Source organism: Ascaphus truei, chromosome 2 (genome assembly GCF_040206685.1).
Source record: "Ascaphus truei isolate aAscTru1 chromosome 2, aAscTru1.hap1, whole genome shotgun sequence".
Taxonomy (NCBI): Eukaryota; Metazoa; Chordata; class Amphibia; order Anura; family Ascaphidae; genus Ascaphus; species Ascaphus truei.
This window is the reverse complement of record NC_134484.1, coordinates 122,258,098-122,285,211: the sequence shown is the minus strand read 5'-3', so window position 1 is coordinate 122,285,211 and position 27,114 is coordinate 122,258,098. Positions and strand designations below refer to the sequence as shown.

The 27,114-nt window shown below is 40.8% G+C and overlaps 1 protein-coding gene across 2 annotated transcripts in view; it reads left to right on the top strand.

Annotated features, from left to right (window-relative positions):
- ASXL3 (ASXL transcriptional regulator 3) overlaps positions 1-27,114 on the top strand; it is a 175,883-nt gene that overhangs the window by 76,780 nt on the left and 71,989 nt on the right. The window contains exons 4-6 of one of the 2 annotated variants that reach the window (XM_075584627.1): positions 10,809-10,917; positions 12,267-12,375; positions 15,515-15,636. In XM_075584627.1, coding sequence (XP_075440742.1) covers positions 10,809-10,917; positions 12,267-12,375; positions 15,515-15,636 — 340 coding nt within the window. Of the gene's footprint in view, positions 1-10,265; positions 10,918-12,266; positions 12,376-15,514; positions 15,637-27,114 lie in introns of those variants that run through there. The other variant, XM_075584613.1, reaches the window with a different exon arrangement.

Below are 27,114 nucleotides of genomic sequence, written 5' to 3'. Positions count from 1 at the left end.
AACATGGCCTCTGGGATACCGGAACCCAATAATGGGGCCTGTAACTCTGGAAGCAGGGGGTCCCCGGACCTGAAATCAATGCGGTTCAACTCCATAGACCTGCTACAATACAGTGATATTAAAATAAAATAAAACCCCCGCGATCGCCTGTTAGAGAAGTGCAGGTAGAGTGACTGATTTAGTCTCTCTCTGACTGCGCGTCTCTTACAGACAGGTAGAACCCGGTAGGATTCACACAGCAGGGACCCCCGCTGAGGGAATCCGATGGGCAATTTGTCTGCTGTGGACTATCTAGCGAGATTTTAGGTGAATTGGCCGGGAGATCTCAACAAGATGTGGTCGAATCTTGGTGCGTGTGCGTGTGCGTGTGCGTGTGCGTGTGTGTGTGTGTGTGTGTGTGTGTGTGTGTGTGTGTGTGTGCGTGCGTGCGTGCGTGCGTGCGTGCGTGCGTGCGTGCGTGCGTGCGTGCGTGCGTGCGTGTTTTATTTATTTTATTTTTTTGTTAAAAAAAAAAAAAAAAAAGAGGTGCTGGTACTGACAATCTTATACTATATTAGTGAAAGCACTGTATGCCTGCCTGGATGTCCTGTGTCCCTAGGGGAAATCTCATTGGTCCCTTGGCCCGCCCGCCCCCGCACACCTCTCATTGGCCTGAGGCGGAGTGACGGGCCAAAGGACTGGGACACACACACACACACACACACACACAGTGACTGACACACACACTGACTGACACACCCCCACACCCACACACGCACGCACACACACACACACACACACACACACACACACACACACACTGACTGACGCACGCACACTGAGTGACGCGCACGCACACACTGACTGACTGAGGCACACACACACGCACACAGTGACTGTGTGTGTGTGTGTGTATGCGTCAGTCAGTCTGTGTGTGTGTGTCTGTGTTTGTGTTTCTGCGTCAGACTCACTGACGTGCGCGCACACACACACAGTGACTGACTGACGCACACTCAATGACTGACGCACACACACTGCATGAAGCTGTAAAGGGGGACAAACAGAGCTGTAAAGGAGGGAGGGGGGGAACTGGATTGATGTGAATGGGGGACAAACAGAGAGAGGGGGAAGGGGAGAGGAGAGAGAGAGGAGCAGGAACATTACATCCCGGGCAACGCCGGGTCTCTCAGCTAGTTGGTAATAAAAATCAAAAATGCATAATACCAATCAAAATGTTTAACATTTATAGACGCGGCCTATTACTTTGTTTGAAAACATACAAAAATTAGAGTTTCATAGAAAATGCCAAATTTTTATCAAGTTCTAGTCTGCCAAAATGTTCTGACTTCGTTCTTTGCTGTTGGTGTCTATGGTTGAGCATTGTCCTCGAAAAAACCATGAATAGACGTCTTTTGTAGGGTCATTGTGGGAGGGGGACGTTGAACAACTATGATTAAACAAAAGTGCGGAAATGGTTTTCGTCATAAACGAATCTCTGGTCGGGCAGATCAGATTAATTTGCGAAAATCTTCGTTCACATTCACTTGAAGAAATGGGAATAGTATTCAGTCTGTGTTTCAAATTCAACAATTTATCCAGGTACGTTTTTTTCAGGCAGATACTCACGAAATCCGCGAATCATAACAATTTAGTTTAGTTGAACTCTGATCGACAAGTTTCTAACTTCCATCTCTCCGAATGTCAATTGAGTGTTACCGTCTTCTGGCTACTGTTTTTCATCAAGCACGAGACAATTGTGCTAAATCAGCATCTTCATTGTCAAGCAACCTTTTCTGGACATGTCCACCAAATGTGGGCTATGTCTCCCCTTTGTCCACAGCCACTCCAGCAGAGACCGTATGCCAGAGGGTATAGTTGTTTTAATCTCACCGGCGTAAGATACCAGTGAAATAAGATTTTATATATATTCTCCTTCATTGTGGTACATATAGAAGTTCCTGAGTCTGCTTCCCAAATTTCTTCCCAATCCTCTCTGTCAATACTTATGCTTAGATCTGCTGCCCATTTGAGCATATAGTCATGGTTTGGAAGGTCCGCTGATTTCTCCAGATCAGCGTACATTTCTGAAATAAGACCTTTTTGGTGAGTATTGACTTTACACAAGTTCTCAAACTTGGTGGGGGGGGGGGGGGGCGAATTCTGGTTTTGGGGATATTTTTTGAATAAAGTGCAAAAAAATAAAAAAACAAAAAAAAAAAAAAAAAATCAAAAAGATAAAATCAAAATAATAAAAAAAGTGCCGAATTTGGAGATATTTAAATGTGTCCAATTCTGTAATTTCGTATTTAGCACGTAAGTTTGGGTAGCTCAGAAGCTTCCCTAGGCAACCGTCTTGATTATTTTCGATTTTAATTGGTCAAACAGTCTAGACCCACAACCAGGAGGAAATTTTGGGTTATTGAAAATGGGCGTAAGTTGTGAGTTGGGTATAGAGAGCCTGTATCTGGTCTTACATTTCAACCAGACCTCCCAAGTGTGTCTTGTCGCCTTCAATTCTAATTTGTGCATTTGCATGTCTCCCCATATCTAGATTCCATAGGCATGCTTGCAGAGAAGGCGTTTTGGCATAATGTGACTATCTCAATCCAGCAACAATGGGCTGGGTCTGTGTTCCACATTACTGCTTGTTTTAGTTGGGCTGCAAGGTAATACTTATATATATCTGGGACGCCCAAGCCCCTCTTGCTCTTGATGACAGCAGTACTGATCTAGCTACTCTGGGTCTCTTGCCCTGCCAAATAAAGTTAAACAGCTTATTTTGAGTGTTTTTTAGTTCAGCACCAGGGACCTGGACCGGAAGCGTTTGGAAAAAATATAATAATCTGGGGAGTATATTCATCTTAACTGTAATCATCCTTCCGATCCATGGAATCTGGTAACCTTCCCACGTGTCCAGGTCTTTTTTGATTTTTTCCAAGAGTGCTGGATAGTTATCGTGGTATAAAGATCGGTAGTTCCTGGATACATTTACCCCCAAGTATTTCATGTATGCGGAGCACCATCTATAGCTGAAGTTCAGTTTGAGCAGTTTCACCTCTGGGTCTGAAAGACTCAGGTTCAGGGCCTCAGATTTTTCGTTATTTATTTTGTAGCCTGATATTTTGCCAAAATCCAACAGTTCCCTTTGAAGGTTAGGAAGGGAAGTTTGGGGTTTGATCAAAGTTAAAATGATATCATCGGCAAATAAAGAAATGTTGTAATTTGTTTTCCTAATTGAAATACCCTGAATGTTCGTATTTTTTCGTATTTTAGTCGCTAGAGGCTCAATAGTGAGGGCAAAAAGAAGGAGTGACTGGGGACAACCCTGTCTCGTGCCATTTTTAATTTGGAACCTTTCAGAGTTTCCACCTGGGAGTCTAACCACTGCAGACGGGTTCCGATAGAGCACACGGACTCCTTCTAAAAATGAGTCCTTAAAGCCAAATTTCCTGAAAGTGTTATCCAGAAATAGCCAATCAATTCTATCGAATGCCTTCTCTGCATCAATGCTCAATAGCATAGCCTTCGAACCTGTCAAGTGAACATGATCAATTATATTAATTATTTTGCGGGTGTTGTCCGATGCCTGGCAGCCCGAGACAGAACCAACCTGGTCAATGTGTATTAATCTAGGTAAGATGGGGTTCAGTCTGTTTGCCAATATCTTACTATACAGATTGAGGTCATTATTCAAGAGAGAAATAGGTCTATAGCTTCCACATTGTGTCGGGTCTCTCCCCTCTTTATGTATGATAGCTAAGTTAGCTAATGACATTGAAGGGGGAATTGGACTCCCCTCCATGAATGAGTTGAACAAATTTAGAAGGTGGGTGGACAGTATTGGTAGGAATTTCTTATAGTAGACATTTGTAAAGCCATCGGGGCCCGGCGTTTTTGAGGTTTTAGATGATTTTACTGCAGCCGTTAGTTCTTCCACCGATATTTTAGCATTTAGTAAGGAATTTTCCTCCTCTGTCAGGGAAGGGAGACTGCAGTCATCTAGATAGTCTATAATTGCCTTTGATTCAGCAGGTTCTGAATTAGCAGATCTAGTTCTCAGATTATAAAGCTTAGTATAGAATTTGGTAAACTCGTCTGCTATTTTTTTCCCATTATATAATAACTCACCAGACTTATTTTTAATCACCGTTATTTGCGACCTTTTTTGTACACCTCTTAACTTGCTAGCAAGAAGTCTGTCGGCCTTGTTACCTTTGTCGTAATATCTCTGGCCTGTCCATTTGAGCGCTTAAATTCGGCCTATTTTTAATAATTGAACCTCCAACTAGTTTGCGCACGTTTTTAATTCTCTGCTATTTATTGCCCACCCATGGTACAAGACAAAGCTTATCAATGAACGCTTTAAATCTGTTGATTCCTGAGACTTTTTTTTTTTTTACTGTATCTGACCGACCGTTCTAATCTGTGATTAGCACAGTGCCACACTATTGAAGAAGGAAATGTGACCTTCAGTACTTTCTGAACTCCACTGTGCCACCCCAACATCACGGATGCACCATCACACGCAACACAAACGAAATAATATTTCATGTAGTCTTCTGTCATCCCATAAGACCAAAGACAATCGAGTAGAGAATCAAAAATTCCATTTGCAGTAACACTTTGAAGTTTGACCAAGTCCAAAATTAAATTTACCAGTGAGTTCTTTCCATTATCTGCAACACAAATTTGAACGTACACAATTAGGGTAGATTTTTGGCTTGGGTTGTTGACTCGTCTATTATCAATGACCTTTTTACTTTTCGACCTAATGATTTCTTTAGCCAAATGTTGTCTCATTTCATCACTAATGTGATTCACGATGTTAAAACATGCGTTTTGTAGAATGGAGGATACGACCCATGTCTATTCCGTTTTTAGTTCTTGCAAATCAATGTCAGATTGGCTTTTTTTGCCACTTTATATGCAGTGTGAAATTTTTTGGCGGTAAACACTTTTTCGCCTTTAAAAAAAACATTCTCAAGGGTCTCTTTGTGTGCTTCGGTAGCCATCTTTAACACAGCTTTATGTCCCACGTTTTTCTTGTGATCGAAAAGTTTTTTCGCAAAGACATCTGCTGTTGATTTTTCGCCGAAGTAGGTTATCTCATTGTTGGCCCATTGTTTAGATACTTGAGTTCCTGTCTTTTTTTTTTTTACTGCGAGTTCCAACTTTTCAGCAGGGCATACAGCCTGCGAATAGATAGCTGATCATATTTCGTGCAAAAACCATTTTTTTTTTAAAATCTAAAGTCCAACAGCTACAGTAGGCATCTTCAATTTGCTTTTCAACAACCGATGAAACAGAATCTGATGCCGTTAATTCTTTTTCTGTCACTTCATCACTTGCTCTAGTTTTTTTTTTATTCACGGGATGCGAAAAGAAATTCAGTGTGTTCTTTTTCATTTTCAAAGTTGGGGTAATTTATTAAAAAAGACGAAAATACTATAAGGCTTTCGAACAGGAAAATAAACCTGTTCGTAAAAAAGAAATGGCAAAAAGTCCTGTAAACTGTTCAAAAAAGCCTCGGGTGCTAAAACCAACGTGACCTAAAGATGATAGATGTACAACCAAACAATAACACTTCCAAAAAAATTAAAGCATTACAGATCAAATGAAAAATCATATAAAGTCTCCCCTACAGCACAATACCACATAATCCCTCACTCCCCTACAGCACGATACCACACAATCCCTCACTCCCCTACAGCACAATACCACACAATCCCTCACTCCCCTACAGCACAATACCACACAATATCTCTTTCTCCCTCCACCCTACAACACACACAACAAAAGTAGTTTTAGCATATTGAATATCAACTTTGAAAATTCGGTCTGTTTAGGGGGAAGATGGTGAAAATTGTGTGTTCTGGATATGTTTTGGGAATGTTTTGTACCAGCCATAATGTGCGCGCGCACACACACGCTACATCCCCTGGTTCAAAACATGGAAACAGGAGTGAGTTAACTCCTTCTCTGCTAGGAATAATTTCTGAGCCAGTAACCCTGAAGGCATTGGCACGAAGGGGATAAATAGATCCACAGATTCTTGTACAAGAGATGCACCAAGGGGCGTACGTACCCTCACAAAAAGCTCTGTGTATATCTATGCTATATGTATACTGCATGTATATATCTCTCGTTTTAGAGGTAAAACTCAATAAGTGCATTTTTGGCAAAAACTCACAATGCTCTTCTTGATTCGGAATTTCTTGGTATTTCTATTGAAAAACTAATTAAGTGCCTATTTATGGCCATAGTTCAGAGTTACCAAAACATAAAACTCATTAAGTATGATTTTGAAATAATGTCAAAAAGAAAATGTTATCGCCTTTTCCTCAGTACTGAAAGAATGTACTGTAGTTAATGACGTTTACCTCTACAACAACAATATGTATGTCAAAAAGTTGCAAAAATTCAGTTGCTCAAAGGACTTTAAGAAAAGGATAATTTAATTTATCAACATATGTGTTAACTGAAACTTTGATGAATGAAATTACTATTTAGCATTTTCCTCAAGTCCACTGAGCGCCTGAACCTTGTCTAATTTATGACTAATTCCGTTTTAGGTGAACACAGGCAAGCTATTCTAGCTGTGCATGCCGCAGACTGTACTCTCTCGCTATCTATACTGTATAACATGGTGCTACATTGGAATAATATATGTGAAAAGTGTATGATAAGATAAGTGAATAATTCCTTAATATATGTGAATATATAATTTTTTTATGGATGTGAATACACACACACACACACACACAACACACACAGCAGAGACTGCGACTATGCTAACACAAACCAGTGGCAATCGCCAAAAAGACCCAGGTACATTCTATACACACACACACCTATATATCTATCGATATATCTATCTATCTTCTATCTATCTCTATATATCTATCTCTATATATCTATCTCTATATATCTATCTCTATATATCTATCTCTATATATCTATCTCTATATATCTATCTCTATATATCTATCTCTCAAATAAAAAGACCACTTGTGAGCACATTCACATGTCTTAGACAGGTCTTTCACCACTATCACGTAGCATACAGTGCTTCCACTGCAGCAAAGGTTCCTGGGAAATTACATGCAAATGAACACACCGTGTCACCTCTTGCCTGAAATCCATTTTTACATGAAACCCATTATAAGATAATGTTTGCTGTTAACACAGTTATAATTATAATAATTAATTATATTATATGTAATTCTATATATAATTGTAATTATATGTAGTTCTAATAACTTAAAATGTGTAAATCCTGCAGCCTTGAAAATGGCCAAGCCAGTACAACCAACCTCACACTGATGAGACCCATTAAGGTCGAAACATGTCTGTGAGTGCTTTCTCTGGCATTGCATCTGATTCCCATGCTGTGCTTAAAAGCTGTGTTAACAGCGAGCATTTGCTTATAAGGGTTCCATGTAAAAAATGGATTTCAGGCAAAAGGTGACAGACTTGCTGCAGTGGAAGCACTGTATCCTGGGTGATAATGGTGAAAGGCAGGGTTGCAGACCTGTCTAAGACATGTGAATGTGCTCACAAGTAATCTTTATGTGCTACAGATGCAGTGATTGTTATTCGAACACTTCACGCGGTGTATACCTCGGAATACCCATGTCATGGCGCGGGATTTCTTCCAACCTTCCCGCCTTAAGAGGCGAGTGCAGAAAATGGCATTTTAGTGTTCTGGCTTTTAAACACCTGAAATTGACACAATAGCACAGTACTGTACACATTACAATTCATTCATTTCATTGCATTTCATTGCACACACAGAAACAAAATCCATGAAATTCAAACAAAGCAACCGCGATAAACACGTGCGCCTGGGGCGATTGGCGGCGGTAATGCTGCGTGGAGTACAGCAGAGCACAAAACGGCATATATATATATATATATCTATCACACACACAGACACACAGAGACACAGACACATAGATACACACACATATACACACACACACATATATACACACAAATACTTAAGTTATGGCGGGTAAAAAAAGTGACAAAAACCCTCCACAGAAAAGCATGGCACTGTGTGCTCATTTGCAAGTCACTTCCCAGAATCCCTTGCTGCAGTTGGAAGCACTGTAAGCTGGGTGATAATGGTGAAAGGCAGGGCTGCAAACCTGTCTAAGACATGCAAATAAGCATACAGTAATATTTCCATTTGAGATATATAAAAAAAACCAGTATGTATGTATAAATATATATAAATAATATATATATATATTTAGCTTATATACCCGGCATTGCCCGGGATGTAAATCACTAATAGGTAGTATTACTTAGAAATAGGTTAACAGTAGGTTGAGTATTGGGTGTAAAGGTTCTATAAGATTGTGAAAAATAAATATGATATAAAATGCCTGTGAGCTGCGGGTGATGGGGGAGGAGCCGGCGGTTGCCTGTGAGCTGCGGGTGATGGGGGGGAGCCGGCGGTTGCCTGTGAGCTGCGGGTGATGGGGGAGGAGCTGGCGGGGAGGTGAGCTGCGGGTGAGGGGGGGTGATGTCGGCGAGTGAGCTGCGGTCACTGATTTTGATGCGCAGGGGTGTGAGGTAGCCGGTGCCTGGCTTTGAGGAGGCGATGTGAGGGCTCGCGCTGGTTGCTGTTTACTGCGTTGCTTTGGTATGCGGCGGGTGGCTGGTGACGGCAGTTGCTCAGTGACGTCACCCCATCTGCCAAACAATCAGAAAACGCACAACACCAAAACAATGCCACAAACAAACATTTCACTTTTATAGATATATATAATATAATATATAATATTAATTTTTATTTTTTTGAAACAGAATATATAAATAATGGATTATGCGATTTCTGGAAAAAAAAGAACTTGTTGTGTTACAAGGAGAATGTCTCCTTTAAATGTTCACTCAAAGCACTGGTCCAAATTGAGTAGAGTCCCACAATGGTCCCAGGGAGTCTTATTGCAGCTGCTTCGGCCATTACCAATTCCAGAGTGAAAAATATATAAAAACACCAGAGCGCATGCTTCATAGTCTGTGTTTTAGTACTACAATTATAAGGGGTAAAAAAAAAAGTATTGCACTCGCAAATGTGCCATATAAAATCGCATTGAAACCGAGATCTCCGGTCTCCGCTGTAATCTGCTCCATGGCCTTTACAGAGCAATGTTCACCACAGAGATCAGCGTGGAAAACACCCCAAACACGCGGTGTCTCTGCGATGCAGAGGATACCATGTTCCAACTCATTACAGATTTTCACCTTCCTCCCACCAACACATTTAGCTAAATAGATTGTAAATTACATAAATACTTAACCGGCAACACATTATGTGGGGGTATGATTTTTCCCATTTTTTAATTAACTGTTTTACTTGTAATCTAAAACCTTTTAATGTGGTTTGGTAGTCTGCGAAGGCACAGTGCATGTTGCATTTGATAGTATAATGTGTAAATATAATGTAACAATCTAATACTATATATCACACATTGCACAGGAAAGGGAATTTCATATAAAGCTACAGCCTAAAATCATATGGACACACACGGGCTGCTGTAATGCCTTATTTCCTCAATTTTCTTTTGCGCAAACAAAGTGCATAAGAGTGAAAACATTGAGCTTCGTGACAGTTCTGGTGTGAGAGTATGTGCAATATTGTGTGGATGTTCGAAAATTCCTTCACTGACTTGTAATTTAATGGGGTTATTAGATATTGGGGTTAAAGGAGTCTGCCCCATAAACAGATTACCTACATTCTGTAGCAATATTTCAGCAAACTATGAAGTCCAACTCTCCCAGAAGCAGCTCATTGACTGTTGCTGCCTTTCTTTTTAATACTTAGTGTTTGTGCTGGGCATGTAAGTGACAGAAAGGAAGCGCTCTACATGACATGTAATTATATCCATTTAAGCTGATTACTGTGACGACGATGACATTTCACGTGTGTTGTTATCACTGTAATAAAACAAACTGTTGTTGATTGTAATCGCTCACATCATTTCCAACGTTAGTCTGCAAGCAGCTGCTCAGCAGCAGGTTTATTTAGATTGATCTTCTGCATTCCGTTGCCGTTGCGGTGTTTCTTGCCACCGTTTCCAGGTATAAAAGGGTTATTAGCGTTCCAGAAGCATGCTGTTGCATTGGGTATAATGTTGCTCCTCTTGCACATTCTTCTCTTCAAACTCTGCCCCGAGTCAAACCTTTTGTGTGCGACAGCAACTCAATTTTTGACTTTTAAGAGAAAATTACTCCGACCCCCCCCCCCCCCCCACCCCCAAGCCAGAAACACAACCACTTGTAACTTCAATCTGTTCTTCCGGGGCCTTTCTAACTCTTCTTTTGTTGCTTTTCATCCTACGGGATACAGCTGCCCTTGAACTTGGCTTTTTCTTCTGATCATTCATGTGTATCAGTCACATTGTCTGCAGCGTTTTAAAAACCACAGCTTTCCTGTGTTATTTACTGAATGATTTTACTTAAATATTTGGACACTGCTCTTGCTAAAAGCATACAGCTCTGCTTCTTTTTTTTTTTTGTGTGTGTATTATTTCTTTATTTATTTTGTATGAGAAAGCATAATTACGATGCACAGACTTTTCCCCTCAAGCCTATGGAGCAGATGCATTTGATTAGGTTTGCCAAAGCTAGCTCTTTATTGTAATGTAGATGCTTTGAGGCTCTGAAGAATTTCACTAAAGGAAAGCATGAGCAGAAAAAAGGAGAAAAGGGGGAAAAAAAAAGAGAGAAAGCAAGGAGGAGACAGCATTGTAAGAGGTATTTTGAGCTCACTCGCTTTACACTCATTTTCACGCTTTTTTTGTCGTTTTCTTGCGTTGTAGTGGCACTTCTCCGTTGGCTTGTCTAAATGCAATGCTTCATACTAACACTCGTGTGGGGGATGGAACCTTCTTCAAAATCCCTGGGAAGTCAGGACTCTATGCTCTTAAAGTAAGTTGGATTCTCTGTCTTCAGCTGAGGCTACATACACATCTTGTTACGTGGGCTCTCCATGAACTTGCAAAGGGCAGGCACACAGCCAGGGACAGATGGAAGCAGCTACAGCTCTTGCACTAATTAATACTTGTAGTAGGTAATCTATAGATCTTGGGTAATATGCCCTTTTCTGAAATGTATTGATTTTTCTCTTCAGTTTATGGACCAGGATAAGGTTGAAAGAGATTGTGGGTCTCTCAATTTACCATCATTGCGTTATTACAAAATAGGGAGCGGTTTTGTGCTAGTGAAGGAGAGATTTTGAAGATGCATACAGTACCATGCTAAAATGTCTGGGCTTCTTGATTGCTGGATAAGAATGTTTTGTGCTGCATCAGAGGAGAGAGCTGGAATGGCTTATGTTGGTAACGATGTACTCCCATGAAAACAAACTACTGTTTGCCTTTTTTTATTATAATTGTTCTCTTATACAGAATACCTTGTCATAATTATTTGGCTTTTAATTCCTCCTAATTTATTGATGTGGGAATAAAACCATTCCAGGTTACAGTATATTAATGCAGAAGCAAAAACCGGCTTCTTCAATTGACTTTGTACTCTGATGCCAATTTTCCCTTTATTCCACACTTGATTAAAAATGCATCACTTTACAGTTATGTTTTGAATATACAGTAAAGTGATAAATAATTACATGCTGAGGGTGTTTATAGATGTTCTGTTTGTTTTGTGATACCAGTTTAGAAGAAAATTTAGTCTACATTAAAATAGTGAATTTTCTTTTATTGGGCGAATCCGTTTATTTTCTGCAGCAGTAACATATCTACATTTTTGTAAAATATCTATTAAATTAGCAGCCTACGCTCAACTTAGCCCTCCCCTTCTTGTCCTTTACAACGCCGTTTTTATTTTTAATATCCGTTGGTTAGATTAGGAGATACAAGCATTTGAAATATTAAGCTAAAATGGAGCCCTCCTTAGGGCCCAGGGCACTCTAAAGGTTGCCATGGTAACCTTGGATGCTAGAGAGTAATAAAATAATATTTGTAAGAGCAGGACATGCCCGGTTGGCAAGATACTAACATTCAGTGAGTTAAACTTGTATAGGCTTCTTCGGGGGATTGCTGCTTTAAATCTATAAGGGTCACTTTTATATGTATATAGTTCTGTATATGTGAAACATTTACATTTAGGCTTAAAGCAAGGAGATTTCAAATACGTTGTAATCTATAAAAAGTATGTGGATAATCTTCCTTATAGCTGTAAGGCGTTCAGGTGGCAGTTCTGTTTGTTGCCCTGTAGGTTTGCATTGCTATCCTTTGTATATCTCTTCTATCTTCCTGCAGAGAGAAGAATCTACTTGTCCCACAGATGGATCATTGGAAATAGGCTGCGAGTCAGAGTTAGATGGAACGGAAATGGCCGAGGCGAGCAGCAACGGAGAAGAAAATGAAGGTAGGCAATATATGGGGGACAGGGGGGGTTGGGCTAAAAGATGGCACCCATGATGGAAGGGTTTATCATAGGAGATTGCAGCACTTCCGCTGCATCCATGGACAGCGATGTCTTGCATGTATTGAAGCTGCGTCCTTAGACTGTAAGGGGCTTATTCTAGATCTGCCAAAGCTGCAGATCGGGCGTCTTTCACCCGAAATTCCACAAGGAAGTCGAGGGGAGGAGTTTCGGCTAAAATGAGCCTGTAAGAGATGAAATAACAATTGTTATAAGTGGTGGTTTGTATTGGAAATTTGTGGCTTCTCAGAATACACGAGTACCCAGGGACCACGCTTTACCAGACCATTTAATTCGTTATGCAGCTGAGCCATTCCATTCGTTTTCCAAAGTGGCTGTGGAAGAAAGCAAAATAAGAGTATGAGGGGCAGAATTGAAGTTTGAGAGAGACATGACGACAAGACTTAAAAATCAGTACAAAGAAAGAATAACACTCTGAGCTCGTTAACAAATATTTTGGACCACATATATATTTTTTTCATGATTTTACCTTGAAAGTAGGTTTCTGTGTGAACAATAAATCAAGAGCCCTTTTAATAAAGCAAGTGTTTTATTGTTGTGTTCATTAAAAATCCATCAGGCATTGATTCTAGGGAGATAGAAAGTTTTAAGCGCAAACCCAAATATATATTATATATTAACAATGTGAATTCAGTGAATTATGGATGTATGCATAAATATATAAAATAGATATCACCAAGGGGTGACGCTGCTGGTGTGAGGAATTTCGCAATCCCTCAAGATAACGTCGGAGAGGATACACAAAGCGCAAGAACTCCTCCTATATGGTGATTATTCAATCTTGCAGGAGTCAGGTAATGTTGATGCTTAATTCTCAATATGCAAAAAGAGAAAAAGGAAGAAATATAGTGCAACACAGTTTAATATAGTAACAATGGTAGAGCCAGGAGCTCGAATGCGCTCACATGCTCACGAATAAAAACAAGCAATTCGACCACTCTGGGTTCTGTAGTATACGGTGCCGCTCAGTTGTGTAGTGAATACACCCCTGAGGAAGTCTGGTTGCATCCGGATGAAACACGTAGGGTTCCCGTTACACCCCGTGGATATTACCACTGTTGCAGTCCTGTGAAGTTGGTGCCGATTACTGTTCGTAATAACTACGGTGTCCCCCGCTGACCTGTTTGCATACCTTTCCTCTCTGCCGAATCTGAGAGGCTCCAGCAGCAGATGCTGATAGGCTGAGAGGATCCGTGGCATCAGACGCCATCCCGATCGCGGGAGTGAGGGCGTTGGGAGGACACGCGGCTGTATTCACTACACAACCGAGCGGCACCGTATAATACAGAACCCAGAGTGGTCGAATTGCTTGTTTTTATTCGTGAGCATGTGAGCGCATTCGAGCTCCTGGTTCTACCATTGTTACTATATTAAACTGTGTTGCACTATATTTCTTCCTTTTTCTCTTTTTGCATATTGAGAATTAAGCATCAACATTACCTCACTCCTGCAAGATTGAATATTCACCATATAGGAGGAGTTCTTGCGCTTTGTGTATCCTCTCAGACATTGATTCTAGAAATACTGAAATAAATAGCAAAATAACTGTGCATTTGGCAAACAAAAGCAAGCAAAAAAGTGTCATTCGTGGCATAGACAATTTATGGGAAGGGAGAGCCAACGGGATTTGCCACAAAGTCCTTTTTTCTCTCTGTGTGTTTTAAGTTTGCTACTGAGACAAATCTTCGATGGGGGTCATTGGGTGGTGACGTTACCATGCCTGTGATTCTCAGACCGGCACAGTAATCCAGTTGGTATATAGCAGGACCTAGGTAAAGGGCCACTCTACTTTGGTCCCTTTTACAAATTTTGTGAAGCCATTTCCCCATGCAGGGGAAGATCTGAGCTCATTCCAAGACAAGCTTTCTGCTTGAAGATGCTTTGCCCATTATGTCTAAACCCTTCATTGGCTGCCCCTATGGCAGCAAAGGGCTTCATGTGAGAGGATTTATGGTAGAATGGGACAATATCATTCAAATTGCCCCTCCCCCCCCCCCACACTCCCCCGCTCCCCATGGATCATCTAAAGAAACAACATAATTTAAACACTATATGTATTCGTCTCCATCATTCTGTAAACACTTATCCCTCTCGTCATTGTTGGCACCTGCACAAATACCTTGTGTCTCCTCTTCACTATAAATTCATCATTGCCTTATTTAGATTTTGATTTCGTGTATAGCACTTATAGCCACAAGGAAGAATTGATAAAAGGTCTTTATTGTAGAGAAATTGGACTTAGATGCAGTCGTTGTTTGAAAGCAAAGGATACAAATACAGTAGCACTTAGAATCGGTGTCCTATGCCTTAACTCTGTGATCCCTTGACCCGTCCCTCGAAGTCTTTTTAAAATTCACTTCATGCAGCTTTCTTAGTCTGTACATTTCATATAACCACTAACAGCTGATTAGGGTATACATGTGTGTATATATATATATATATGTTACTGTAAATGTGATCTTCAATCAAACTATTATTGATATTGGATTGGTCTGCAAGGTGGAAAAGGTTAGGCACCCCTGGGACATAAGAAACTTTGCAATAGATTATGTTACCAAGACTGGTTTATATTAATGTGACAAGTAAATGTCATACTATTTCCGAAAGGAATAGAAAAGGTTTGCTCGTGATTCTACTACCACGTAATATGCTACATGGTCATTTCTGCCCGTAACTCAAATCGTGGTCAGAGTTCCTTCATAAAATTAGGGATACTGTACGTGATTTAGGAAAAGTCTGTTTAATAAACAGGTCACCTGCTGATAATTGGTGGAGTTTGGAGTGAGTGTGCTAAAGATTTATTTTTTGGGACTTGCGTTCTTTAATATATACGCCGTGTCTCAAAAACGGGATTGAAATGATTCCTCGTTAATTTTAAAGATAAAACAGAACTTTTTTTAATTTTATTTATTTATTAACAATTGTGATTTAAAAAAGCTGAAGTTAATGTCGGAGTTCCAAAGGCACTTCAAGAAATTTGAATTGTTTGCTTATACAAAATCGAACATTATGTTTTGAAATACCAAATAGCCACTTTTTTTTTTAACCTTTCTATATGCAGTTTGCCTGAAGCAGGTAATTGAAGAAGCGTCTTCCAACCGAGACTCCAACCTTAGTAACTCCACGGTGCAGAGCAAGCTTGTGTCTTCCTTCCAGCAGCACACCAAAAAGGCGCTAAAGCAGGTAGGACCAGTGTAATTCCTGCTTATGTGCAAGCAGCATGGTATTTAAGTCTAAAATGTTGTAATTTCCCTTTTAATACAGTACTGAAATGCATATAATTATTTATATAACTCTACCTTGATATCCTGATACTTAATTAAGTTTTGAAGAACGAGTAATTTAAATGCTGTCCTCCTTACTAAATTAGAGCTTTTTTAATATATTACGTTGTCCTTCATTTTTTTATTTTTTATTATTATTTCTTTTTTTTCCACGCAAATGTTTGCCGTTTTTTCTAGCTTTTGCCTCATTGCTACAGTAAGCTGATTTTTGTATTTTTGGTTTACATTTGAAAAACAAATCTATATTATAAATAATTAGATGATATTTGCAAAATTAGCAATACAAGTGATAGGTGACATATTACATATACACACACGTGCACATAAACATATATAAACATACATGCACACACACACGTGTGTATAATATATATATATCATGTGCGGCATGCTGTGTAGCAATAGAATACATACCGGTGAGATAATTATTATGGTTATCGACACACATTGTTCTGTACCCTAGGGTAAGTCCATCAGCAATATGTAGTGTAGTCAGTTTAGAGAAATGCGTATTTACAAGATGAGATGTCAGATGGATCGTGACGATTGGAAGAGAAGGAGATTGATAGAGACAAACGGGAAGAGAGTTTGAGTTCTGGACAAGTGGTGCATACAGCAGGCAGCCTTAAGAAAACTCCTACATAATGTGCTGTGAAGCGGTCTCCTTGTTAGGGAAGCTGTAAGCTCCATTCAAATGAGTCTGACGAGGAGACCAGCTCTCAGCATTTTCAATAGGAAGCAATGGGCGTACCTGTATGTAAGAGAAGATTTACACTCTGTTTATCAGTAGATAAAGATTCCAGCCACCGGGGCTCACTGCTATAAGGAGGCTTCCCAGCAAAGCCCTTATAGCAGCGCAACATAGAAATATGGTTAGAGCGCGGCACCACGGAATGGATTTTAAAGAGACTTTATTTAGCCGTAAAATGCCCACATTTTAACTGTATAATAGAGCCTTTGTCAAGGTTTCACTTTAAACCAAGTCTGTGGTGCCACGCTCTTTCCATACTTCTAAGTTATCCTACCTGTAAGCACTTGCACCTTGCATGCACTGCTCAGGGCTGTCGTGCATTAAAGCTCAAATATCAGGATCTGTGGGGAGACCAGCCTTGAAAAGAGAGAAGGACCATTTTGTTAGCCGACATGAAATTTCATTTAAAGCCAGCAAAAGGAATATCGGGAGCAGATGAACAGAAAAAGGTATAAATCCAGAAGAAAGATATTGGGTTCAAGGTGTTGGCTGCATTTAGTGATTTCATTCTTCTGTGATTAACACTTGATCTTTGTTTGGAACAATCAGATTTTTAAACGCATTTAAAAAGATGCAGTGTGTGTGTTTATAATTGTAGCGAATTCCAGAACAAAAGTCCAGTGTCCGTGCATCAGAAAAGATAACAATAGATGTGGGTGACAAAAATAAATGTTTTGACCCAAGCAAATGTTTGCTGTGTTGAAATAGAATAGCTGTTGATAGCTGAGGTTTGTGGTGTGGTCATATAAATTGGAATGCAATATGAATAAGTCCTATTGAGGAAAAAGCACAAGTCCCACGATGTTCCCCAAGGAGCGGTCGGTGCACTCACGGTTGTCAGTGTTCGACAAACCTATACATTTGCTCGCCCCGGGCGAGTGGATTTTCACCCCCGGGCGAGTAAATATTGGCCCAAGCAGCACACGTTTGGTACTAGGTGGCGAGTAGATTTTTTTGTGTGGCGAGTAGATTTTTTGGTGATTTGTCAACCACTGACGGTTGTGATGCAGGGGCAGATCCTAATGGGCTAGGGGCTAGTATCACCTGGAGTACAAGCTGTGATTTGAATAAGGAAATTAGGTACTCGCGACCTGCACAGGAAGCTTCCACGAGTCCCTGGCATCAGAGGAAAGCAAGTAGCCGGATGTACTCCCGCGGGGGAAGGAAGAAGCGGTGCACAGCCGCAAAACACGGAGGCTGGATCACGAAGCAAAAATGTATTAATCTACCATAGCAATGCAATAAAAATCATCTTCCAGGAACGGTAGAGAACACTCTAACGCGTTTTGCGAAGTTTGTGCTTTGTCAGAGTTTCTGGAAGATTTTTATTGTATTGCTATGGTAGATAAATAAATTTTTGCTTCGTGATCCAGCCTCCATCCGTTTTGTGCACCGCTTCTTCCTTCCCCCGCGGGAGTACATCCGGCTATGCGTTTATAATTGCTTTGACGTTTGTCTTTTATCTAAGCCTATCAGAGGATATATTCAATGCCAGGTTTATCTGCTTTTGAATCCATCACTTGTCGTTTTTTTTTTTGTTGTTGCTGGGATTTCAAGGTTATAGTGTTTTAACAATGTAAACCGTACATGAAAACATACAACGTTTAAATGCACTTACTAATTGGTTAAAGAAAAGTATCTATAAATAGAATATTCCGTAAGTAGCAATGTTGTTATTATAATGAAACATGGCGAGTGAATCAGGATGCAACTACGCTCTTTTGAAAGAAAAAGGTTTTGAACGATAAGTAAAATAAAGATGTAGGCGTTATTATAGGTGTCATGCCAAATTGAGTTATATAGGATTGTCTTTTGCTTTTTTATTTATTTATTTTTTAAACAGTGTTCCTTACCCTAGGTGGGAAGTAGGGGGCGGGGGGTTGAAGTAGGGGGGGGGGGGGTGGGGTGGGGGTTCGGGTCTTGGAAGCTAAACCGCATTAATGTCACCTCTGGGGATCCCCTGCTTCCCCTGAAGTGGTCGTGGGTAGCATCCCATGGCAGGGTGCCCAATTTCCAGAAGGAGCAGGATCACCCCAGAATAGAGAAATACACAATATAGTGCACACTGTGTATAAAAATGCTGATTTTTATTTGATTTTATCTCTAGTAAGTGGGCTGGCATATGGGCCAAGCTTAGTGTCATATCTTCAGCATTTTTATACACAGTGTGCACTATATTGTGTTTTTCTCTATTCTGGGGTGATCCTGCTCCTTCTGGAATCTGGAGGTGTAACGTTGGAACTAGAGGAGTTTTGTAAACAAGTCCTCATCAGAGGTTTTGAGGATCGTATACCCAGTTTCTTTCACCTACATCTAATTATCCACTTTAATATTATAATATCAGTGTGGGAGCGCCTGCCTTTTCTTTGGGTGTAGGGAACCCAATTTAGCAACCTCATCCCTCACTGCTTCCTATGGGCCAAGTGACCTATAAATCTGCATTTGATGCCGGCAGCCCCTTTAAGTATCTCGGGAAGCAGGGGTCCGTGGAGCTGAAATAAACGTGCTTCGGTAGGAGGGAAATACTTCTTTATAAACATGAGCAAAGTGTAAGAGGTCCTGCTGTGCAACCACTCAAGCTGCAGACTTCACAGTATATAATGTGGGTTTCGTTTTATTCTTGCGTAAATGTAATATAAACATAGCATCACATAGTTATTGAATGAGAGCAAATTCCTTATCCTAAATAATGACAGAGAATTATTACAGCATAGAAAATGACAAACAGAAAGAGATTTGTGCAAGGCAGTACTTTTTGTCCCCGAGAATGAGAACATATTTTCTGTAGTGTCGGGTCGTCATTATTTTTAACTGCTTTTTTATCTGTCAGTCCCGTTAAGATTTCCATTGTGCCTGCAAAAATATTCCATTCATATTATTATATATATATATATATATATAGAAAGCAAATATGCAAATACAACTGTATGTTCATCTGCATGTCTTAGGCAGTTCTGCAACCCCGCCTTTCCCCATCATCACCCAGCATACAGCACTTTCACTGCAGCAAGGGATTCTGGGAAATGACATGCAAATAAGCACACAGTGTCACTTTTTGCCTCAAAAAACATTTTTAACATGGTTCCCTATAGGCTTAAGCTTGCTGCATGGTCACAGCTTTGAGCACAGCCAGGGTTAAGGTGCATACCCAGAAAACCACCCACAGACAGCTGTTTCGACCTTGATGGCCTATAGGGAACCATGTTAAAAATGTTTTTTGAGGCAAAAAGTGACACTGTGTGCTCATTTGCATGTCATTTCCCAGAATCCCTTGCTGCAGTGGAAGTGCTGGATGCTGGGTGATGATGGGGAAAGGCGGGGTTGCAGACCTGCCTAAGACATGCAGATGAGCATACAGTTGTATTTGTGTGTGTATATATATATATATATACATATATACATATATACATATATACATATATACATATATACATACATATATACAGTGGTTGACAAAAAAGCAAAAAATCTACTCGCCACACAAAAAAATCTACTCGCCACCTAGTACCAAACGTGTGCTGCTTGGGCCAATATTTACTCGCCCGGGGGTTAAATCCACTCGCCCGGGGCGAGCAAATGTATAGGTTTGTCGAACACTGCATATATATATATATATATACGCACACGCGCACACACACATATATACACACACACACACACACATATATATATACACACACTATACGCAATACAGTGGAGGTTTCTTGTTGCCTTTTTCACCCACCATAACGTAAAACGTGTGTGTGTGTGTGTGTGTGTGTGTGTGTATATATATATATATGTATATATGTATATATATGTATATATGTATATATATATATAAAAGGAAAGAGAAAGAAACAGGCGCACACCTAGTGCAATACCATAATAAAAATTGTATTAAAGGAACATAAAATCTATCAAATGCCCACTCACAAAGTACAGCAATCAATAGCATGTATGAGATAGGCTCTCATGTGCCAACAGCTCGATCATCAGCGTCCGGCTCAGGTCAATGGCGTCGTCACGTGACCCTCCTTCGTGCAGCCGGAAACGGAACACCTCACATTCAGTGTTCAGCGAGAGAGGTCCCTCCAGGGAACAATGCCTTGAAAGTCCTTTGTATAGTTGTAGAACGGCCGTGAAAACACACACAAGAGCCAAATTCTGACTGCAAGCAGCAACAATGTTCGTGGGCAAATGGCGGCCGCAATCTAACCACGCCCTACGCGTTTCGTCATCGATGATGACTTCTTCCCCTGGAGGGACCTCTCTCGCTGAACACTTAATGCGAGGTGTTCCGTTTCCGGTTTCGGCTGCACGAAGGAAGGTCACGTGACGGCGCCATTGACCTGAGCCGGACGCTGATGATCGAGCTGTTGGCACATGAGAGCCTATCTCATACATGCTATTGATTGCTGTACTTTTGTGAGTGGGCATTTGATAGATTTTATGTTCCTTTAATACAATTTTTATTATGGTAATGCACTAGGTCTGTGCCTGTTTCTTTCTCTTTCCTTTTTTCCAGATATGATTAGGGACTGGTGATCCCTTTGAAGCGGGCTGCAGGAACCTGGTGTTATTGCCATTGGAACAGGACTTTGTGTATTGAAGGTTTTTTCATTTTTTATATTTTTTCTTTTTCAATTTTTGGTACTTTTTTTCATTTTTTACTTTTTTAAATATTTTTGAATTTTATAAATGTACTTTTTCTAGGGATAAATTGTTTAGTAATTGCATTATATATTGTATTAATTGTCTTATCATAGTGTATCAGCTAATATCTAGCCGCCCCACTAAACGCTTCCATGATTAGCAATTGGTTCTTTTAGAATTCACTTTAGTCAGGATATTATAGAGGCGCTACTTCATTTTTTGCCTGTTTTGTTTATATATATATATATATATATATATAATCAAAAAAACAAATAGATGATACCGTTCTGTGGCTAACGAAATGCTTTTATTTGTGCGAGCTCTCGAGATACACTGATCTCTTCTTCCGGCGATGTTACATCGCCGGAAGACGAGATCAGTGTAATATCGCCGGAAGAAGAGATCAGTGTATCTCGAGAGCTCGCACAAATAAAAGCATTTCATTAGCCACAGAACGGTATCATCTATTTATTTTTTTTGATTATTGAAGCTCGGCTAACACGGTACTGATACCACTACATATATATATATATATATATATATATATATATATATATATATATATATATATATATCAAGAAAACAATATGAAGTAGCGCCGCTAAATATCCAGTTAATTATAAATATTAGTAGGAGTGACAATAGCTAATTGGATAGGCTTGAAGGGGCAGCTAGATAGGGCTAATACACTATGATAGAACTTTTAAAAACTACAAATAGCAATGCAATCTTCTGACAAAAAACCCTAAAGGAAAAAATCTAAAAAATGTATTTATTAATAAAAAATATATAGAAAATTGTCAAAAGATAAAAATATATAATAAAAAACCTTCAATACATAAAGTCCTGTTCCAGTGGAAATGTCCTTGGTTTCTTGCAGCCCGTTTCAAAGGGATCACCAGTCCCTAGTGATATCTGGAAAAAAAGAACAAGAAAGAAACAGGCGCACACCTAGTGCATTACCACAATAAAAATGTATTGGATGAACATAAAATCTAACAAATGGCCACTCACAAGAATACAGCAAATAAAAGCGTGTATGAGAGAGGCTCTCATGTGCCTTGCAGCTCATTCACCAGCGTCCGTCCGCAATCAGTGGCGTCGTCACGTGGATCAGCTTCGTGAACCGGAACCGGAAGAGGGGTCTTTCACCTTCAGTGCTCCATCACATTGGTCCCTCTGGGAAACAGGCACCTCAGATGTACAAATGTATAAGGTAGCAAGCCGTGAGATCAGCACACGGGAGCCAAAAGTTCTCAGTCAACCTGCATCAGTGTTTGTGGGCAAATGGCGGCCGGACTCTAGCCACGCCCTACGCGTTTCGTCATCAAAGAAGTCGTCATTTGATGACGAAACGCGTAGGGCGTGGCTAGAGTCCGGCCGCCATTTGCCCACAAACACTGATGCAGGTTGACTGAGAACTTTTGGCTCCCGTGTGCTGATCTCCCGGCTTGCTACCTTATACATTTGTACATCTGAGGTGCCTGTTTCCCGGAGGGACCAATGTGATGGAGCACTGAAGGTGAAAGACCCCTCTTCCGGTTCCGGTTCACGAAGCTGATCCACGTGACGACGCCACTGTTTGCGGACGGACGCTGGTGAATGAGCTGCAAGGCACATGAGAGCCTATCTCATACACGCTTTTATTTGCTGTATTCTTGTGAGTGGCCATTTGTTAGATTTTATGTTCATCCAATACATTTTTATTGTGGTAATGCACTAGGTGTGCGCCTGTTTCTTTCTTGTTCTTTTTTTCTATATATATATATATATATATATATATATATATATATATATATATATATATATATATATATATATATATATATATATATATATATATATATCAAAGATATGCCCTTTCCTCTGTTGCTCGACTGCTAAAACTCTGACTCAGGCCCTCATTCTCTCCCGTCTTGATTATTGTAACCTCCTGCGGTCCGGCCTTCCTGCCTCTCACCTGTCTCCCCTACAATCTATCCTAAATGCTGCTGCCAGAATCACTCTACTCTTTCCTAGATCTGTCTCAGCATCTCCCCTCATGAAATCCCTCTCCTGGCTTCCGATCAAATCCCGCATCTCACACTCCATTCTTCTCCTCACTTTTAAAGCTTTACACTCTTTTGCCCCTCCTTACATCTCAGCCCTAATTTCTCGTTATGCACCATCCAGACTCTTGCGTTCTTCTCAAGGATGTCTTCTTTCTACCCCCTTTGTATCTAAAGCCCTCTCCCGCCTTAAACCTTTTTCACTGACTGCCCCACACCTCTGGAATGCCCTTCCCCCTCAGTACCCGACTAGCACCCTCTCTATCCACCTTTAAGACCCGCCTTAAGACACACTTGCTTAAAGAAGCATATGAATAGCACTGTGGATATTCTGAACACATGATACATAAAGCTTGGCCCCCTGCAGACGCACTTACCAGAACTCCCTCCTACTGTCTCTGTACGTTCTACCTACCTACCAATTAGACTGTAAGCTCCTCGGGGCAGGGACTCCTCTTCCTTAATGTTGCTTTTATGTCTAAAGCACTTATTCCCATGATCTGTTCTTTATATTATCTGTTATTTATTTGATTACCACATGTATTACTACTGTGAAGCGCTATGTACATTAATGGCACTATATAAATTAAGACATACAATACAATATATATATATGTGTGTATAATCACATCCACACCGGGGGAAGGAACAGCACAGATAACATTCCAAGAGACACTGTTTTTAAGTATACCCTTTGCTTGCTTCATTCATTGTAACATCGCCGGAAGAAGAGATCAGTGTATCTCGAAAACTCGCACAAATAAAAGCATTTCGTTAGCCACAGAACGGTATCATCTATTTATTTTTTGATTTTATATATATATATATATATATATATATATATATTTATTATATATATATATATATATTCTTTATATATATATATATATATATATATATATATATTCTTTATTTTTACGTTTAATATCTATTGTGTTGAATCACAGATCTATAAGCGAGAATGATGAAGATGTGATAAAAAATATCCTGTACTGACCTTTTTTAACCTTCTATATTTATACTGCACACATTGCATGGATTTGGTTAATTATTGCAGTAAATCCTTCCTCCTTTGATCTTGCTTTCTTGCTTGTCTTCTATAATCTGTACATCTTCAACCCAAATGTAACCATGTAATGCAGCAGGCAAAAGCTTTAGGAAATGATTACTTAGAGCAGGGGTGGCCAACTCCAGTCCTCAAGGGCCACCACCCACAAGTCAGGTTTTCAGAATATCCCTGGTTCAGCACAGGTGGCTCACTGATTGAGCCACCTGTGCTGAAGCAGGGATATCCCGAAAACCTGACGTGTGTGTGTCCCTTGAGGATTGGAGTTAGCCACCCCTGACTTTGAGAGAGTTTGTATGTTAAACATTCCATACCCTGTATGTAGTGTAAGCCTTGTGTGATGTATTAGGGACGTGACAAACGTTAGAACCTGCGTGAGACATCTGTAAAGAACTGGTGATTTCTGTCCTTTTTACTTGCTTTCTGGAGTCATGAACACCAGCTCTGGCTCAAAGACCAAAATCTAGAAGCACCCATATGATTTTTTTAGCCTGAAATCAAGATGATAACTCAATCAATCATAAAACAGCCTGAAACGTAGCACTGTATTTCTATCTTATTTCACATTGGATTACAGGGTTACCTGCACATTCATCCTTCGCTTTTGCACTTTTAACATTTTGCACCCTTAAAAGAAACTGGTGTTTAACATACATACCGGGAAATAAGCCGCCAGAGAAGTCAAGGCTTCCTAATCGCCCACGAGACGGGGGTGATTAAACTTTCATTTTGCTTCCTAAGATGGGAGCTGTATCGGCCACTACCGTTTAGTGGTCAGTGTCTTGGCAATCAGGGGCTGTCCTGTTACGCCGGTGCTGCCCGCAGACCAGACCCGTCCCTTATACTGAGGTGGGGACGTATATGTGCACGCACCCGCAGCAAAAGGAGCCTGTCCGGAGTGTGGTGTTTTAGGCGTTGCCAGGCCAGGTGGTAATAGCTGTAGCAATACTTGCCGGTTCCGGTAAAGAAGAGCCGTAGTCGTTGCCATTAGCCAAGGTCAGGGAGGGGAGAGTTCCGGGAGGTCGATGTCCAAGCAGAGGTCGAGGGGCGTAGGAAGCAGCGTGGTCAGCTGAGAGCCGGGGTCCAGAGCCAGAGAGTGCTATCCGCCAAGCCGGGTCGTGACCTGAATAAACAGAGGGAGAAAGTGCCAGAGTAGACATCCGTAGTGGAGACTATGTCGAGCAATGAGAGAGTGGCAAGACAGGCAATATATAGTGCTGCTGACCAATCGGGAGCGGGGGCAGGCCTGGAGGAGTGCGTGGAGCTGACCTGAATAGGTCCCCTTGATTGGCAGGCAGGTGAGCAAGTTTGGTCTGGGGAAATAGCCTGAACGTTAGTTAGGGCCGTGGTTTCACTGCTAGTGCAGTGAATAAATTATCTTCACCCGGCGCGCGCTGTCCATGCGTACGCCCGGGACTAATGGCAGCCACGTGAGAAGGAAGATACTGCGGAGCAGAGGCAGGCCGCCGGAGACGGCGGGGACACCCCAGGGCAACGGAAGATGGCTGGCGCCGGCGAGGAGGAAGTCTTACGGCAGCAGCAGGAGGTAAGGGAGATAAGTGCTGCGGATGCCGAGACCTCCTAGTCCTCATATGTCCCTAACGGAGATCAGTGCATTTCTGCATCCTATTCATTTAAGAAAGAAAATAATAGAGGGTAGGGAACAAGTAGGAGGAACTGCACGTTTATGAAAACTAGACTGCTCACACAGCACTGCTTTTCCAAAAAGCCCATTTTATAAGAGCATACATCAAGAAGACAAAAGAAAAACGTTGTGTAAAAATATTACATATACAAAATTATGTTGTATTGTTTTACAAGGAATTAACAAGATCTAAAAAGGAGATGTTTGTGGTCTCAAAGCATATTTATTGCCAGAAAAGGAATATAAAATCCTGCAGCAAATCTAGAGGTATTACAACGGCTATACAATGTATAAATAACGGAGGCATATGTTCAAAAAACATATTGCAATAACATTTTGCACAATAAATTAATGTAATAATAAAGACGAACTGTCATCTCAGAAAAAAAGCAAAATGTTCCTGTTTTATAATTATGGCGTTTTGCTTGTAAGATTATTCACAAGGAACATACTGTAGACTCCACATTATTGTTAGAACACTTGTAAAGTGTTGTATACGGCAAATTTGCTTACATTAATAAAACAACTGATTGCAGAGCCATATTTAGTATAGCCATGGCTGGTCCTGGCTATCTTTCTGCCTCCCTGTCACATAAGCTCTAGTAGCTACAGACAGTGACAGGCTATCCTGTGGGTTTACCCCTCCTCATTCTGCCTCTCTGAGTGACAGGAGTGGAGGTGAACTGAGTCTGTGTAAAGCCAATCATGGTGCAGACTCTGTGCCCTCCCCCTCTGTGCCTTAGGGAGGAAGTGTCCAAATTATAATCAGTTGAGCTCTCCCCATCTTAGGGTTGAGACTGTAGTCCAGCTCAGCCCCTGCTGGGGTTAAGACATGCCTTCAGGTCCTCCTGGAGCTGAGTGCAGCCCAAGATCTGTGCAGAGCACAAGGCCTCAGTATTGCTGCAAGACCAGCACCATCCAGAGGTCTAGGACCCATCCTAAAATATGATTCATGCGCTGTAATACCAACTGAAGTGGCTGCTCCAATAAAGAATCCTTTTTATATACTTCTGCCTACTGTAAGTAACAGTCTATTGGGTTGAAATATGAGAGAAGACTGTCATAGTGTGGACTGTCCCCAGCAATGCTGGAACTCGCTGTGACAGGAGGCGCTGACACCACGGACAGAACCTGAAGGATCACCAAAAGCCTGTCCTGTTTCCCCTTACCCTCGCGGACCCTCCGCATCTCCTTGACCCTCACAGGTAACAAGCAAGATCTCCCAGAGGGGG